The sequence below is a fragment of the Triturus cristatus genome, chromosome 1_2 (assembly GCF_964204655.1).
Source record: "Triturus cristatus chromosome 1_2, aTriCri1.1, whole genome shotgun sequence".
Lineage (NCBI taxonomy): Eukaryota > Metazoa > Chordata > Amphibia > Caudata > Salamandridae > Triturus > Triturus cristatus.
In genome coordinates, this window is record NC_140580.1 from 1,193,050,678 (window position 1) to 1,193,065,931 (window position 15,254).

At 50.3% G+C, this 15,254-nt stretch overlaps 1 protein-coding gene across 5 annotated transcripts in view; it reads right to left on the reverse strand.

Annotated features, from left to right (window-relative positions):
* PIP5KL1 (phosphatidylinositol-4-phosphate 5-kinase like 1) overlaps window positions 1-15,254 on the reverse strand; it is a 621,182-nt gene that overhangs the window by 281,105 nt on the left and 324,823 nt on the right. For all 5 annotated transcript variants that reach the window (XM_085614153.1, XM_085614158.1, XM_085614155.1 and 2 more), the window contains one exon: window positions 3,616-3,666. In XM_085614153.1, the coding sequence (XP_085470279.1) occupies window positions 3,616-3,666 (51 nt within the window). The remainder of the gene's footprint in view (window positions 1-3,615; window positions 3,667-15,254) is intronic.

The following is a 15,254-nucleotide window of genomic DNA, read 5'->3' on the forward strand; positions in this document are numbered from 1 at the left end:
TGAACACAGAGAAGATTCCCGACACCATTTGACACCTATGCACACGGCTTCCCTGGGTGAGGTAACACGAGTACTCTGGTGCTCACGTGTGTGCTGGCCTTAGAACCTTCTAAGTCTGAAAGGGTTTGCTCAAAGTCCTAAATCTCCAACTGCGACTTTCCCATAGGATTGCATGGAGCTTGCAGCTGTGTTCTCACACTGCACGCATCCCCCGTGCGTCCCCTGTGTCACTGCCTTGGGTGGTTCCTTGGGGTCCCAGCAATTCTACGTGCTCTAGGCACTGTGTCTAGTCAAGTCATGGTTCTTATACCACTTTCTTAATATATGGTTTGGTCTCCCCCTGGGGCCCATTGTATATTGTGCTATTTACTGTCGTTTTAGAACTGTAATACTGCGTGCCTTGCTCTCTAATCTCATGAAGAGGTTAGTAGAGAGTGTTTAGTAATAAATACATATATTCTATATATACCTTGTGTGGTTCTCCTTTCATTTGATCATTCAAGAGATTATAGACTGGTAAAACAAGCTGCTTTACATTCCTTCGAGACTTAGCCTGAAGGCTGCTCTCAATAGCTACCACAAGGATAGCTTTCACATAAGGTTGTCTTTAACCATTCACCATAAGGGGTTGTTTGGACTGATACAAGGTGCCCACTAGAACTAGTGGACAGCATATATCGGGCCAACTTCTCAGAATGAGCACCACCAGTCTGTCTGCAGGTTCGCCCTCTCTGTCTCCTTTGGGGTCCTGGTAGCAGAAGGAGGAGAGGTCCTGATCCAGCCACCAAGTGTCATTTCTAAAGCACTCTGTAGATGGATGACTGGATGGCACATGTGAGGGGCGTAGTCCAACTACGGTCCCTTCACGCAGGCACAATCCATTTTATTGAGGAGCTGGGACACCGTACTGGGGGGAGAGCCGGGACACCGTACTGGGGGGAGAGCCGGGACACCGTACTGGGGGGGAGAGCCGGGACACCGTACCGGGGGGAGAGCCGGGACACCGTACCGGGGGGAGAGCCGGGGGAGAGCTGGGACACCTTTCCTGGGGAAGAGCCGGGAGGGACATCGTACTGGGGGAGAGCCAGGACACCGTACCGGGGGGGATCCGGGACACCGTACCGGGGGGGATCCGGGACACCGTACCGGGGGGGATCCGGGACACCGTACCGGGGGGGATCCGGGACACCGTACCGGGGGGGATCCGGGACACCGTACCGGGGGGGATCCGGGACACCGTACCGGGGGAGAGCTGAGACACTGTACCGGGGGGAGAGCTGAGACACTGTACCGGGGGGAGAGCTGAGACACTGTACCGGGGGGAGAGCTGAGACACCGTACTGGGGGCGGGGGGGGGGAAGAGCTGGGACACCGTACTGGGGGGGAGCTGGGACACCATACCGGGGGGGAGCTGGGACACCATACCGGGGGGGAGCTGGGACACCGTACAGGGGCAGACCCGGGAGGGACACTGTATCAGGGGAGAGCTGGGACACCTACCGGGGGAGAGCCGGGACACGTACCGGGGGAGAGCCGGGACACCGTACCGGGGGAGAGCCGGGACACCGTACCGGGGGAGAGCCGGGACACCGTACCGGGGGAGAGCCGGGACACCGTACCGGGGGAGAGCTGGGACACCGTACCGGGGGAGAGCTGGGACACCCTACCGGGGGAGAGCTGGGACACCCTACCGGGGGAGAGCTGGGACACCCTACCGGGGGAGAGCTGGGACACCCTACCGGGGGAGAGCTGGGACACCCTACCGGGGGAGAGCTGGGACACCCTACCGGGGGAGAGCTGGGACACCCTACCGGGGGAGAGTTGGGACACCCTACCGGGGGAGAGCTGGGACACGTACCGGGGGAGAGCTGGGACACGTACCGGGGGAGAGCTGGGACACTGTACCGGGGGAGAGCTGGGACACCTCACCAGGCGAGAGCCAGGACACTGCACTACGTGACAACCGGGACACAGTACCAGGCGAGAGCAGAGACACAGCACCAAGCGAGAGTTGGGGCACCACACCAGGCTAGGCCTGGAACACCTCACCAGGTGTGAGCCAGGACACCTCACCAGACGAGAGCCGGGGTACAGCACCAGGCGAGAGCTGGTACACCACAACAGGGAAGATCCGAGACACCGTCCCAGTCTAGAGCTGGGTCACCTCACCAGGCTCGAGGCGGGACAACGCATTTGATGAGAGCCAGGACACCTCACAAGGTGAAAGCAAGGTCACCGTACCAGGCAAGAGCCGGGACACTGCACCAGGTGAAAGCCAGGAAACCGCACAAAGTGAGAGCTGGGTCACCGCTCTTGATGGGAGCAGAGACACTGCTCTTGATGAGAGCAGAGACACCGCACCAGGTGAGAGCCAAGATGCTGGAACAGGTGGGAACCGGGAGACCACATTAGGGCTAAGACAGGGCACCACACCAGGTGAGAGCAAGGACACTGCACCAGGTGACAGCCAGGACACAATACCAAGTGAAAGCCGGGACACCGCACAAAGTGAGAGCTGGTACACCTCACTAGGTGACTACAGAGAAACTGCACCAAGCGAGAGCCGGAGTACCGCACAAGGCGAGAGCCAGGTCACTGCACCATGCAAGTGCCAGGACACCGCATCAGATGACAGCCAGGACATTGCACCAGGTGACAGCCAGGACACAATACCAAGTGAAAGCCAGGACAATACCAAGTGAGAGCTGGTATACCTCACTAGGTGAGTACAGAGAAACTGCACCAAGCGAGAGCCGGGGTACCGCACCAGGTGAGAGCCAGGTCACTGCACCAGATGACAGCCAGGACACTGCACCAGGTGACAGCCAGGACACTGCACCAGGTGACAGCCAGGACACTGCACCAGGTGACAGCCAGGACACTGCACCAGGTGACAGCCAGGAAACAGCACCAGGTGACAGCCAGGAAACAGCACCAGGTGACAGCCAGGAAACAGCACCAGCTGACAGCCAGGACACCGCACAAGGTGACAGCCAGGACACCGCACCAGGTGACAGCCAGGACACCGCACCAGGTGACAGCCAGGACACCGCACCAGGTGACAGCCAGGACACCGCACCAGGTGACAGCCAGGACACCGCACCAGGTGACAGCCAGGACACCGCAGCAGGCAAGGGCCGGGGCAGCGCACCAGGTGAGAGCTGGGGCATCTCACCAGTTGACAGCTTGGACACCACACCAGGCAAGTGCCAGGACACGTCACCTGGTGAGTGCCAGTACACTGCACCAGTTGAAAGCCAGGCTCAGGAGATCCACACTAGGCCTCCTCACTGAGTCTGCCGGGTCTGCTCACATACTGCACTGGTCAGAAAGCAGGTTAAAGTCAGAGCAGCACACCAGGCCTTCTCACAGCCCGCCCTGGACCTCCCTGCACAGTCCTGGGTGAGCTTTCTCCCTTCTCTTCTCTTCATTTTCAGCTTCTTTCACTTCACCCTTTGCAGTCTCTTCCTACCCTGTAAGTCTTCATGCAGTTCCTCTCCTTGCCCACCACAACAAACGCAAAAAGAAGCGCTCAACCATATGGCATCTGGGATTCAAGGGGTTTATGTTATCATTTCCACCACCTCTCACACTTTGGTGACTTGGAGCACTTACCTCGTGACTCTGGGTGAGAACCGCCTTGTAGTCGGTGTCACTTGGGGCGTCCTAGGAAAAGGAAGAGAGGGTCACTAGTCAAGGACAAGAGGGCGAGCTTGCGAAAGACGAGGGAACAAGACATGATAGACACAGGTTCAAGACAGGGCAAGGGAGAGGGAGAATAAACAAGAAGAAAGAAAGATTCAAGAGAGGGAGGAAGGGAGAGAATAAAAAAAAGAAGTGAGACAGATTCAAGAGAGGGAGAGAGAATAAACAAAAAGTGATAGACAAAGATTCACTTTGAGAGGGAGAGAATAAAGAAGACGAGAGACCGGTTCAAGGGAGGGAGAGAGGGGAGAGGATAAACAAGACACAATAGATACATTTGCAGGAGAGGGAGAGAGGGATAAGGGGAAAGAGCAAACAGCAGATGACAGGCGCAGCTTCAAAGGGAAGGAGCGAGTTGGCAAGTATAAAATTCAAACTGTTCTAGAGAACAGCAAATCTGACCTTTCCTGTAAAATGTGAGCATGTTACAAAACCACATAAAATACATTTTGTCTCTTCATTCTAGAGTTGCATCGGTGGGGTGCCTGGCCCTAGGGAGAGCGGTAAGGGAGGGGAGTGCTTCTCTATGTCTATGCATGTGCTTTACTATAGCTGCTTTGAGAGGCAGTGACCCTTTCCTCTGCCAGGGACTCCAGAAGGTTCTACGGTCCTTGGGGTGGCTGCCACCTACCCCAGACCCTGGCAGAAGATCCGGTCTGTAGCCACTGTCCTGTTCTGCATTGGTTTCTCTTCACAGCCCTGAAACCATAACACTCTGCATAAAAGACAGCACCTGGCATAAGGCCAATAACTCATCTTTATTAACTCCTCAAATCTTGTACATGACCTATTGATGGGGAGCTGCTCTCCACACGTCCTCCTCGGTCTGCTTCCCTCGATGTAGTGAGAGAGAAACCAGTGCTTCCTGTCTCTTCACAGGAATATTCTTGCATCTCACTTCTGTCTATGCCAGCTAGACCACTGACCTATTTATATAACAATGTCCTTTCCTAGAGGACGTGACATCTCCCTCTCCATGTAGAAAGTAATTCAATCTTTCTCTTCAGTGCATCCTTTGGGCTCTCTAGTTGGTTTCTTCACTCTGCAGGTGTTGAGAGTGATGTCTGTTGCGGGGTGTGTTCGTTGGTAAGGTGAGTATCCTTTGGTCTCCTTGATTAGTTTCTTGGTTCTGTGGATGTTGAGAGTGATGTCTGTTGCAGGGTGTGTTCCTTGGTGAGCATCCTTTAGTCTCCTTGACTGGTTTCTTCACTCTGCGAATATTGAGTGTGATGTCTGTTGCGGAGTGTGTTCGTTGGTGAGTGTGATTGTTGAGAATGATGTCTGTTGCAGGGTGTGTTTGTTGGTGAGGTGAGCATCCTTTGGTCTCCTTGATTAGTTTCTTGGTTCTGTGGATGTTGACAGTGATGTCTGTTGCAGGGTGTGTTTGTTGGTGAGGTGAGCATCCTTTGGTCTCCTTGATTGGTTTCTTCACTCTGCGGATGTTGAGAGTGATGTCTGTTGCAGGGTGTGTTTGTTGGTGAGGTGAGCATCCTTTGGTCTCCTGGATTGGTTTCTTGGTTCTGTGGATGTTGACTGTGATGTCTGTTGCAGGGTGTGTTCGTTGGTAAGGTGAGCATCCTTTGGGCTCTCTAGTTGGTTTCTTCACTCTGTGGATGTTGAGTGGTTTCTGTTGCAGGGTGTGTTTGTTGGTGAGGTGAGCATCCTTTGGTCTCCTTGATTAGTTTCTTGGTTCTGTGGATGTTGACAGTGATGTCTGTTGCAGGATGTGTTCGTTGGTGAGGTGAGCATCCTTTGGTCTCCTTGATTGGTTTCTTCACTCTGCGGATGTTGAGTGATGTCTGTTGCAGGGTGTGTTTGTTGGTGAGGTGAGCATCCTTTGGTCTCCTTGATTGGTTTCTTCACTCTGCGGATGTTGAGAGTGATGTCTGTTGCAGGGTGTGTTCATTGGTGAGCATCCTTTAGTCTCCTTGACTGGTTTCTTCATTCTGCGGATGTTGAGAGTGGTTTCTGTTGTGAAGTGTGTTTGTTGGTGGGGTGAGTATTGTTCCCTCCCCACCGCTTGACGAGACCAGAGGTCACCTCTTAGCTTCCTTTACTTGTCTTGTTTGCCTCGCCCACTCCCAGTCACCAATGGGAATGTTGAAGTCTTTGGCCATCCGGGCATCTGCATGTTCCTTTCTCATCCCCTTTTCCTTGAGAATGACATGTCTCTGCCAACACATCTCGGCTTTTCTTACGGAGGGATAAGACTACATTTCCCTAATATTTCTGGGTAATTTCCTATATGTTTTTTCTTACTCTGCAAGCTCTTTGAGTCAGCCGGGCCGCCCCCTCACAGGTGAAGGTATAACTATCATGTCTTGATGTGAATATAAATGACATGACAGGTTGCTGTAGGAGAGCAGGATTTGCTTCTTATGGTTACCCCCACTTTTTGCTGATGTTTCACTGTTTTTCGACTTTAGTCTGGCTGGGACCCTGTTATTCAGGGCCCCAGCCTAGCTGCTTCCTCTCTAAATGGATTACATGTACTTTAGGTACACTCCAGATTGGATTCTGGGGATACCCTTATAAGTCCCTATATCTCTCCATATCACTGCACATATAAACCTATCAGTCACCCCTATGGCAGGCCTTATCATTCCTGAAGGCAGGGTGCTGGCTTTTACGTGAGAGGGTGCCCATGCAGGAGCAGAGCCCCTCTGCAGCCTTCGGCACCTTTATTCCAGGGTTGTTTGTGATGCAGCCACACTATATACTCTTAAGTGCATTATAACCTCGCGGTAAATGCTAACTTTGGAATGGCTGCATGGAAACATTTTGTGTTTGGTGTCAAACGCCTTGGAATCACCATGACTTCACCGGTACACCCGGTACCAGATTCACAGACCCTGGCATCACAAAATGGATGCTGCCAGCCACAGAAACAAGAGTCTGCCCTCCTGCTGCTGGACGAGACTCCGGCAAGGGATGGCTGGACAATAGGCTTCCTGTCACAGGGAGGTGTGACCACCTCCCAGACAGGCTTTAGTGTATTGGGGGTGGGTGGGTGCACTCCAAGAGTGCTTTGATGTCTGCACTGGGGGCACATTTGGAGTCCCTGTACATAGTCTAGCTCAAACCGGTTGCAGGGGCACTCAGCCCCTGCTCTGGCACAAAACTGGACAAAGGACATGGGTATAGCCACCCCTCTGTCCTGACCCTCCCATAGGTGGCTCCCCAGAGTTTGTCCCACCCCTTCCTTGGGTATAAAGTAGGAACCCCTGACTGCAGGACTTTAGAATTACCTGGACCAAACTCTGCTACAGAATCCCAGAACTTCTACTATCTACACGACGTTGGATGACCGAAGAATCTCCCTGGGAGTAAAGGAGTTACTCCCCTGCAAGGCAGGCACCAAAGACGCATCTGTCCGGTTTGCATCGACGCTGCTCCTGAAGGACTGACAATTTTGCAACACAGGAGGTGGGTTTCCAAGTTTCACCAAGGTTGATCCATGCTCTCAGCAAACCTGAGATCCAAAGCCCTCGTGGGGACCGTGCAACCCGAACCCCTGGACACCGCGACCATTTGCAGCAGCATATGCTTCTTGGCAATCCCGGAGGCTGTGCTTTGGGCTACTTGTAGTCCAGACCCCGAACAGTGATTCCACTGAAGATTGCTGGCCTACACTCCTCGAGTGACCCGTGGGCTGGTATTTAGTGATTCCTCTCGAGGTCCCTTAGCGATCTCTTGCCCGTCGACTTGTGGGTCCCTGAGAAGGGTACTTTGACTTTCAATAGACTTTTCTGATTGCTCCAGACGTGTCCTTACTCTCCATTGCTTGGGGAGTCCACAGGACCTTGCTGGTCCACACCGAAGCCATTTTTCTCACCGCGTGGGTTGCCGTTGCCAAGGCTTGTTGGTCTCCAATCCGGACACCAACCCCCACAGCACTCGACATCCTTTGTGGGACAGCTTGCCTGCAGACTGTGGTCATTCTCGATGCTTCCTGGTCTCCGTGGCATTGGAGTCAAGCTTCACCTCATCGCACATGAAACACCCGACATCGGTGGGCATTAGTCTATCGTGCCCCTGGTCACTGGCAAGTGACCCTGACTGTCCCCTCTGCTTTCAGGTTCTTCCCATCTTCGATCCAGGCTTGGATCACACCAGCCACTTCTCCTTTCCACGGCAGCAGCACTTTGCAGCACATCGCCATTGAAATCAACGACGATTCACAACACCATTTCACACCTATGCACCCGGCTTCCCTGGGTGAGGTAACACGAGTACTCCGGTACTCCCGTGGGTGCTGGCCTTAGAACCTTCTAAGTCTGAAAGGGTTTGCTCAAAGTCCTCTCCTAAGTGTCCAACCGCGACTTTCCCATTGAATTGTACGGGGCTTGCGGCTGTGTTCTCACACTGCACACGTCCCCCGTGGGTCCCCTGTGTCGCTGCCTTAGGTGGTTCCTTGGGGTCCCAGCAATTTTACGTGCTCTAGGCACTGTGTCTAGTCAAGTCGTGGTTCTTATACCACTTTCTTAATATATGGTTTGGTCTCCCCCTGGGGCCCATTGTATTACTGTCGTTTAAGAACTGTATTATTGTGTGCCTTGCTCTCTAACTTGATAAAGAGGTTAGTAGAGAGTGTTTAGAAATAAATACATATATTTTACATATATACCTTGTGTGGTTCTCCTTTCATTTAGTTATTCAAGAGGTTATAGCTGGTACGTCAAGCTGCTTTACACTCCTTCAAGACTTAGCCTGAAGGCTGCTCTCCATAGCTACCACTAGGATAGCTTTCAATAAAGGTTGTCTTTAAACCCATCAATAAGGGTTGCTTGGACTGGTGCGAGGTGCCCACTAGAACCAGTGGACAGCATATACCAGGCAAACTTCTCACAGTTGTGTTGTGGGGTTGGTGATTGTTCGGAGTCATGAGTATCTGATGTGCTGCTCTGAACGGGGAGAGAGTTCTCCGATTCCACTGTGCATGTAGGTGATTGACGTCATGGGCATTCCCCTTGACTTTGATGATTCAGTTGACCGGAGTGATTGTGCTGAGACACTTTCTGAATCAGACGAGTTTTCTGGTGATTTCCTTTAAGGAAGTTCTTTTGGGTGTGGTCTGACAGGTGAGTCTCTCGAGCTGATGGAGTGTGGTGAACTGCTCCTTGAGTTGGCGATATATTTGGGATATTTCTTTGGGTAGATCTCTCGAAGTGTCTTAAGTGCTCTTGCACCGGGGCCTCATTTGATGGCTGAGGGTTTTTTCTTTTGTTTGGCTCTAGTGCGTTTTGTCTCTGTCGCTCTCATGTGATGTTAACTGTTGCCTCTCCTTGACGTGGGTGTCTGGAGCGTGTTTGTATACCAGTATCCAGAGTATGGGTGAATTGCCCAATCTTCTGTGGTTTGTTTCTTCTCGCTTGTTGGGTGTGCGGTTGTCTGTGTCATATGTGTGATCTGTCCCACTACTTGATGCACCTTTGAAAAAATCTAAGAAGCTCGATGAACGGTTGGGGTCTCAGATGCGTTTGTATACCAGTTTCTGGAGTCAGGGTGAATTACCCAATCTTCTGTAGTTTGTTTTTTCTTCTCGCTTGTTGGGCATGCTGTCGTCCGTGTAATTGTGTGGTCGGTCCCACTGCTTTATGCTTCTTCTGAATAGTCTAGGAAGTCTGATGAATGGTTTATTCAAGTTATTCCAGTTTGTCACGAGTATTTCGGGTCACATCGACTATTGCGATACCTTGTTTCTGGTCTGTCTTTGCCCTCGCTCTTTCCCTCTCTTTCAGTCTCTTGGGCTTTACTCACTGACATGGGAAGCATCTCATTTCTCTTGTCTTCCTTTCTTGCATTGAGTTGCAGTTCCCTTGCTTTGGCCGCTCTCTTACTTCGGCCCTCCTGATGATTTTCTTTAGTCAGAGGTGTTTTTGGAGGATCTTGCGCCTGGGTCAACATGTGTCCCCATTTGTGAATGTATTACAATTGCAGTGTTATACCAGACTTTGTAACCTTCCAATGAAATGTGTTAATCATTCACCTGGTTCCTGGCACGCTGATATGAAGATGAGGCGCTCTTGATCCACATCTTTCTTTGTGTTGAAATTTAGTTTTTCATACGTCTCTGCGTCCTTTGTTGGAAAGGTCCGGATTAGGCGTCGGCCTTCTTGCCCCACCAGCTGAAATCGCAGATGCAGCCATTGCTTGTCTCTTCGCTCACCGGCTGCTGCAAGAAATTCATCTAGTGACTCCAGCCACCGGTTCCAATCGGGACCCAAACTCTGGGTGCCGGTCTGTGTCACTGGGGGTGCCCTTTCAATGCAGAGGTTAGCTTTTTGCGTTCCTTTTCCGACCGGCATAATGCTGGAATGTGTTGGCTTGATGATGCCACAGGACTGCTCACTATGATGTTTGTCATGTGTGCACTCTTATGTATTATTTGTCGGCCCTCTTAGGTGGAGATCTTGTATGCTAGTTGTCTTTTTGTGTTTCAGCTGTGTCTATTCCCGGCACACCTTGCTTTGTTGCTTATCCCACTGTTGTTGCTTTTCTTTCGATTCTGGGGGAGCTCATGCACAGGGGACTGCCGTATTCTTTCTGGAAGCTTCACACTTTCCTTGTAGACCTTTGATGCCCCAAGCTATATTTATTCCTTCCAGAAGCCTACCTGGCTTGGTGTCTGACCTTAGTATAGCTCTCTCAGTAGGCTTCAATGAGATATTCCTGGGTTTGCCTTATTCCAATATGGCCGCCTCATTGATTTTAGTGTGTTTGGCTCAGGGTGCCTGACTTCAAGATGGTTGACATACTTTAATGGACAGTCTATTAAGTTGCTTGACTTTAAAATGGCCACCGCTCACCTGAAGCATGCCTGGCTTGTAGCTCAGAGAAGTCCTGCTTTTCTTCATCACTGTCTGCTCGCTGCAGGTAATTTGTGCTTCCTCAGCACTGGTACTTTCTTGTGTTACTTGTCTCCTCTGTCTGTAGGCTTGATCGTCAAGTCCATCCTTGTCACCAGTTGTCAATCAATCAATCAGGATTCATGAAGCGCAGCTAATCACCCGAGAGGGTATCCAGGCGCTTGCAGGTCCCAGAGGCTTATTCAAACAGCCAGGTCTTGAGGACCAATCAGAACTCCTGAAATGAGGTGATGGTCCATAGGTGCGCGGGGAGGCTGTCCCAGGATTTTGCTGCAATATGGGAGCAGGATAGTCTGCCACTTCTGCTTCTGTGGATGCAGGTAGTATGGGCAAGGGAAGTTCTGTTTCTCTTCAGTTTTTTTCCCTGGGTATGTATAGATTGTCAATTGTTATCATGGTCCTTCGGATATCACGGTGCTAACAGTTTGGCTTGCACTCGAATGTATTAGTTGGTTACAGTACGTACCCAACGTACGTTCACTTGGGTCTCCAAACTGTGCATGAGCTTTAAGAGCCAGCATATGCTCTTGGATTGTGGCGTCCTCACTGAGGGGCTCACGCCCAAGCTGGGGGTGATCCAACTAACCAGTATTTCTTTGACAGTCAGAATGGTATGGACTGAAAAAACTTTCTTCCAGAAAGTTGATGGTGATTTCTCAAATGATTAATATATGTGTTCTTAAATACAATCCTTAATGTGATTTTAATTGCTCCATTGAACAGTGACATGTGTCCCGACCTGTCAAAATAAACCCTTTGACATGTTAAAACCTTCCTTTTAAATATTAAGTCACCCCTTAGTAGCCCTTGCAGCTCATAGGAGAGTATGCATAGTATTTAAAATAAGGTCATGTAAAGTTTACTCTTTCACATGTCCTTACAGAGAAAAAGACCTATAAGCTATTCTCAGTGTCACAAGGTTGGCTGTTCCATAGTAAAACACTGAATTACATTATTACATCTAATAATGCTACTTTCAGTTTGGAAGCTGCTAAGAGAAATTCAAGGAATCCTTTTAATAGATATTCGAAGTTTAAATTAATGGTAAAATCTAATTTTGAATAACTATTGAGGATAAGGTACTTTTAGAAAGTTATCTTTCCCCTGCCTGAAGTCACTAGACTCGTAAGAAGCTAATCAGCATTTTGCTCCCCCCACTTCTGCCAGCCAATAATTAGCATTTTAATAGGTTTGATCTTGCTCCCAGGCCAGAGGCATAACACCTTGGCGTGGAGAGGTGTTGATGTTCCCTTGACAGGAGTGCCATTGGGCTGGGCCTAGGAACTTGATTAACTTCAAAGGGGCATATACCCTGTCACAAACAAATGTAGCTAGCACCCAGGCCTGCACCCTTCTTTTGTCCCCTCCAGCCAGACCGGCCCCATTCTCAGTGGCGCGCTTTGACATTACAGTGTCAGATCCTGCTGAAGTGTCAAAACCTGATTGATAGGTCTGATGGGGTTTTATATAATTTGCTGTGCACTTCAAGGGGTGAGATCATAATTCAAAAACAATGTGTATCCCATGTCTGGTTCTGGTTGCTGAAAACTCAGCTTAGTTCTACCAGACTTCCGTCTCTGGGATTCTTGAGGGGTACAAGTACTGCCTCAAACTGGATTTTGGTGTTAAATGTGGGAAGATACTAGGACTGCCATAGTACACCACACACACACACACACACACACACACACACACACACACACACACACACACACACACACACACACACACACACACACCAGCCCTCAGAGCCCAAGACTAGAATAGCTGAAGGCAGCAGCCATGTTGATTATGCCCAAAGTGAGCAGGGTTAGCCACGGGGTCCTTTAACTAATTGGTTAGGGCATGGACATGGGTCATTTCCATCCACTCGCTGGTGCCAGGCATAAATGTGGCATCTTCAGACAACCACTTCAGAACACCCATGGACCTCTGGAAGCTCAGAGGGAACACTGAACATGCAGGTTGAGAACTGAGAAGAGCCCTGAAGGAATGGACCTGTTCTCCCTCATGTACCCAGGACAAGAAGGTGGATTTCAAGGGTCATAAGGCTGACTTCCTGTTCAAGCTACAGGGATACAAAAAGCTATGAGAAGAGTTTTCTTGCAAGTGCCCAGCTTTCCAGTTGCAAATGGACCCGGATTGGAACCTGGTGTTGGCTTCTGCCTGACGCCCATTGAGTCTCAAGTGCCTCCCCAGCAGTCGTTCGGGGGTCTTTAGAAGTGTACTCCTGTGGTGGATTGGGACTTAAAGGACTAAGGGGCAGAGTAATTACTGTTGCCATGGCGGAGTACTTTATTGCCACCATAGCGAGGATACTCTGCCCATATGAAGAGATGTCCACTGCCCCTGTGGCGATCCCTTGCAGTTCCAGTAACACCCATGATGGTGGTTCATGGAAATGCATTCTAAGGTGGGACAGCCCCCAAAGCGGCATTTTCTTTTTGAAAAAAAAAAAAAAAAAAACACAATGACTCCTATCGCCATGGGAGAATTCTCCTACTGTGTGGAGGTCATTTAAAAATGTTCACTGCCCTTTACTGCCACGTTTTTAATGGTGGTTATAGGAAGTGAAAACTGGCCGTGTGTCTACCCAATCTAAATACGGCGGACAGACACATTGCCAAACCCCTGATGCCTTAATCCGTCAGAGGTGTGTGTGGGTGGCAGAGACAGTCTCCACTGACTATACCCTGAAGGTGCAGCAAACTCTAAATGAGGTGGGTGGACCTTTAGGCTGGAGAATCTGTATCTGGTCAGGTTACGTTCCTTTGAACCACCCCTTAGCTCCTTCCTGGGTAGCTGTAGCACAGAGCAGTTGGGTTTAACTCAAAGTAAAACAAGTGTAAAGCATTTATCAGTATCAAACCTGTCAATAAGTAAGAAACGCAAAACAATAAAAACCACACTTCAATGTTTAAAATAGAGTCTATTGTTATTTTCAAATAGACAACAAAATGACAAAAATCAGATGAAGTGAACTGGATTTAAGATTTTTGTAAGATTTTCTTAAATCTCTTCTTTTCGGTCCCAAAGATTTGGATTTTATTTTTAAAGTTTGTAAATTACTGCTTTTTCACTCTTAACAGTAGTCTATAAGCCTTGAACTTGGGGGTCCAGGGCAAAGTCAAAGTTTCAGGGCAACCTTGATGGAAATCAGTGTCAGTTGTTGGTCCCAGTCAAGATTTTACCTTCACACGTAGAAACGTTTCTGTTTTTTTTTCTTGTCGACAGTACGGTCAGCAGGACTCTCGTCAGTGGGAGTCTGGATTTGGGTAACGGTTTGACGTCGATGGATTGGTGAAGTGCAAGGGCTCGGTAAAAGCCAGAGCATTCAAGGCTACCTCTAAAATGGTAAATAGTCTATGAATTTCAGACTCTGTGTTAAAAATACTTTATCTTTTGCTAACAAGTTGCAGCCCTGTGATGACAAAGAGTCCACTCTAGCACTAGCCAAGGGTCCAGGACAGGAGAGGGACCTCTTGGGAGCGCGCACTCAGTCTCTCGGCTACAGCAGTGGGATCCACGGCAAACTGTTCAGCTGAGCACTTTACAGGTGCAGGGCTTTTTTAGCTTTTGTGTCCCTGGAGCTTGACAGGGGGCTCGCCATGACCCGGCAGGTCAACGCAGTCACCTCCACCTGCTTTAACACCCTCCACATCTTCAGAAAGACCTTCAAATGGATCCCCCTGAATCAAGGATGACCATCACCCACGCACTCATAACCAGCAGACTGGACTACGGTAACGCCCTCTCCGCCGGGATCAACAAGTCTCTGCTCCGCAAACTCCAGACCATCCAGAACACCACAGCCAGACTCGTCCTTGGCATCCCTCGACACATGCACATCTCCCATTTCCTGCGTGACCTCCACTGACTCCCCATCAAGACGAGAGTAACCTTCAAGATACTCACCCACGCCTACAAATGCCTCCGCAACACCGGAACCCAATATCTCAACGATAGAATCTCCTTCCATGTACCCAAAAGGAACCTCCGATCCACGACCGACGAACCCCCACGCATTTGCAGAGCAAGAACAGGTGGAAGAACATTCTCCTACATAGCAGACAAGACCTGGAACGAGATCCTGATCGACATTAGACGTGCCCCACCCTGCACATCTTCAGGAAGATCCTCAAGACCTGGCTCTTCGACTGACCGGAGAGAAACCAACCTCCCACCCCCCCCTCCCCCCCCCCGGCACCTTGAGACCCTAATGGGCGAGTAGCGCGCTGAAAACTCCCTGATTGATAGATTGATTGATTGAGGAGGCTCGCCAAGTAGGCCTTGCAGTCACCTCACTGGTCCTTGACACGAGTGGGAGCAGGTCCGGCCCTTGGGGTCTCTCTGCACATGTTTATAAGCAGGAGGAGCCCTTCTCTTTCTACAGACCTCTTGGTGCCACAGCTTTAGCCTTGCTTGGTGCAGCCTCTTTATCTGGGCTCCATGGGTTCAGTAGGCGCAGTTCTTCTGTTGTTCTTTCCAGGTCCAATAGTGTTCCGAGGCTGGAAGTCAGAGGTGCCATTTTTATGCCCAGGTCAAATTTGGAGGACTCACTTCACAAAGGGCTGCAATTAACGCAGGGCCACGGTACTCACTTTTACATCACGTCCTGTAGGGTTGACACTAAACAAGCCCACAGTGCATCTCTGTGTCCAAATTTAAGATGTCAGGGCC